This window comes from Octopus bimaculoides, chromosome 8 (assembly GCF_001194135.2).
Source record: "Octopus bimaculoides isolate UCB-OBI-ISO-001 chromosome 8, ASM119413v2, whole genome shotgun sequence".
Lineage (NCBI taxonomy): Eukaryota > Metazoa > Mollusca > Cephalopoda > Octopoda > Octopodidae > Octopus > Octopus bimaculoides.
Genome location: NC_068988.1, coordinates 56,205,876 through 56,207,778, shown reverse-complemented (window position 1 = coordinate 56,207,778; position 1,903 = coordinate 56,205,876). Strand labels below are relative to the sequence as shown.

Below are 1,903 nucleotides of genomic sequence, written 5' to 3'. Positions count from 1 at the left end.
TATATATATATATATATATATATATATATATATATACACATAATATAAATCATATATATTATATATAATATAATATATATATTATATGTAATATGTATTTATATATATGTATCATATTATATATATATATAATATAATGTTTAATATATATTTATATATACATATATAAATAATATATATAATGTATATATATATGTCTAACATATAATAAACAATACATCTTTATATATATAATGTATGATATATAATATATCTTTATATATATAATGCATAATATAATATACATATATAATATATACATACACACTGATAAAACAAAACGAAAAATCAAAAGCAAAAATAAATAAATAAATAATGGGCTTGTTTGCATTGTTAAATTAGAAAAATAAAGGTTTTCTCTCTCTCCGTTGAAGTATCCTGTGAAGAGTTACTTACTGACACAGGGAGCAATGGTTGACTGGGTTTGTTCGTAGCCCTCAGCGCACCTGTTGCAGCTCAAGCCCGTTACACCCTCCTTACAAGTACATTGTCCTGTAGTTTGGTTACACGTCATCCGAACCGACCCCACTGGATGGCATTGGCAGCCTGAAACGAGAAATTACAAGATAACATTTTTTTGTTTCGTTTCAAAAAACAAACAACAACAAAAAAAAAAACACTAATAACAACAGGAATAATGATAATCCTTTCTACTAAAGGCACAAGGCCTGACATTTTGGTGGAGGGGGAATACTCAATTACGTTGACCCCATTGTTTCACTGGCACTTATTTATTTCATCGACCCCGAAAGGATGAAAGGTAAAGTCGACCTCCGCGGAGTTTGAACTCAGAACGTAAAGACGGACGAAATGCTTAGCAGCATTTCGTCCGGCGTGCAAACGATTCTGCCAGCTCGCTGCTTTAATAATGATAATAATAATAATAATGGTTTCGAATTTTGCGACAAGGGCAGCCATTCTGAGGGAGGGGATGAGTCGATTACATCGACCCCCAGCGTTCAACTGATACTTAATTTATCAACCCCGAAAGGATGAAAAGCAAAGTCGGTCTCAGCGAAATTTGAACTCAGAACGTAACGGCAGACGAAATACTGCTAAGCCTTTTGCTCAGCGTGCAAAGGATTCTGCTAGCTCGACGCCTTAACAACAGAAATAATAATAATGAAACAAAGGCCGTTATTTTACATTGTTGTTGTTGGCACTCCGTCGCTTACGACGTCGAGTGTTCCAGTTGATCCGATCAACGGAACAGCCTGCTTGTGAAATTAACGTGCAAGTGGCTGAGCACTCCACAGACACGTATACCCTTAACGTAGTTCTCGGGGATATTCAGCGTGACACAGTGTGACAAGGCTGACCCTTTGAATTACAGGCACAACAGAAACAGGAAGCAAGAGTGACAGAAAGTTGTGGTGAGAGAGTACGGCAGGGTTCGCCACCATCCCGTGCCGGAGCCTCGTGGAGCTTTTAGGTGTTTTCGATCAATAAGCACTCACAACGCCCGGTCTAGGAACCGAAGCAGCTATCCTATGACCGCGAGTCCACTGCCCTAACCACTGGGCCATTGCGCCTCCACCGTTATTTTACAACTAGATTAATAAAAGAAAGGAGATATTTATAATTTAGAACGCATTTAAAAGAAAATGCTTTGTGGAGCATTGTGAGAGTGTCTTTATCGGACGTTAAGTTAAATTTTCGCCTCAATGGATCCAACTCGACACACTGACTAACGCTGGTATACTCACACACATGGATCTATCCATCTATCTATCTATCTATAGATAGATAGATAGATAGATAGATAGATAGATAGATACATGCGTGTGTGTGTGTATTTGGGTGTGTGTGTATTTGGGTGTGTGTGTGTATATATATATATATATATATATATTTTTTTTTTTTT

General features: G+C 36.4%; 1 protein-coding gene across 2 annotated transcripts in view; it reads right to left on the bottom strand.

The window, feature by feature from the left end:
- The window catches only part of LOC106876201 (netrin-1), a 395,789-nt gene that overhangs the window by 159,860 nt on the left and 234,026 nt on the right, over positions 1 to 1,903 (bottom strand). For both annotated transcript variants that reach the window (XM_014924662.2, XM_014924671.2), the window contains exon 3: positions 436 to 585. In XM_014924662.2, coding sequence (XP_014780148.1) covers positions 436 to 585 — 150 coding nt within the window. The remainder of the gene's footprint in view (positions 1 to 435; positions 586 to 1,903) is intronic.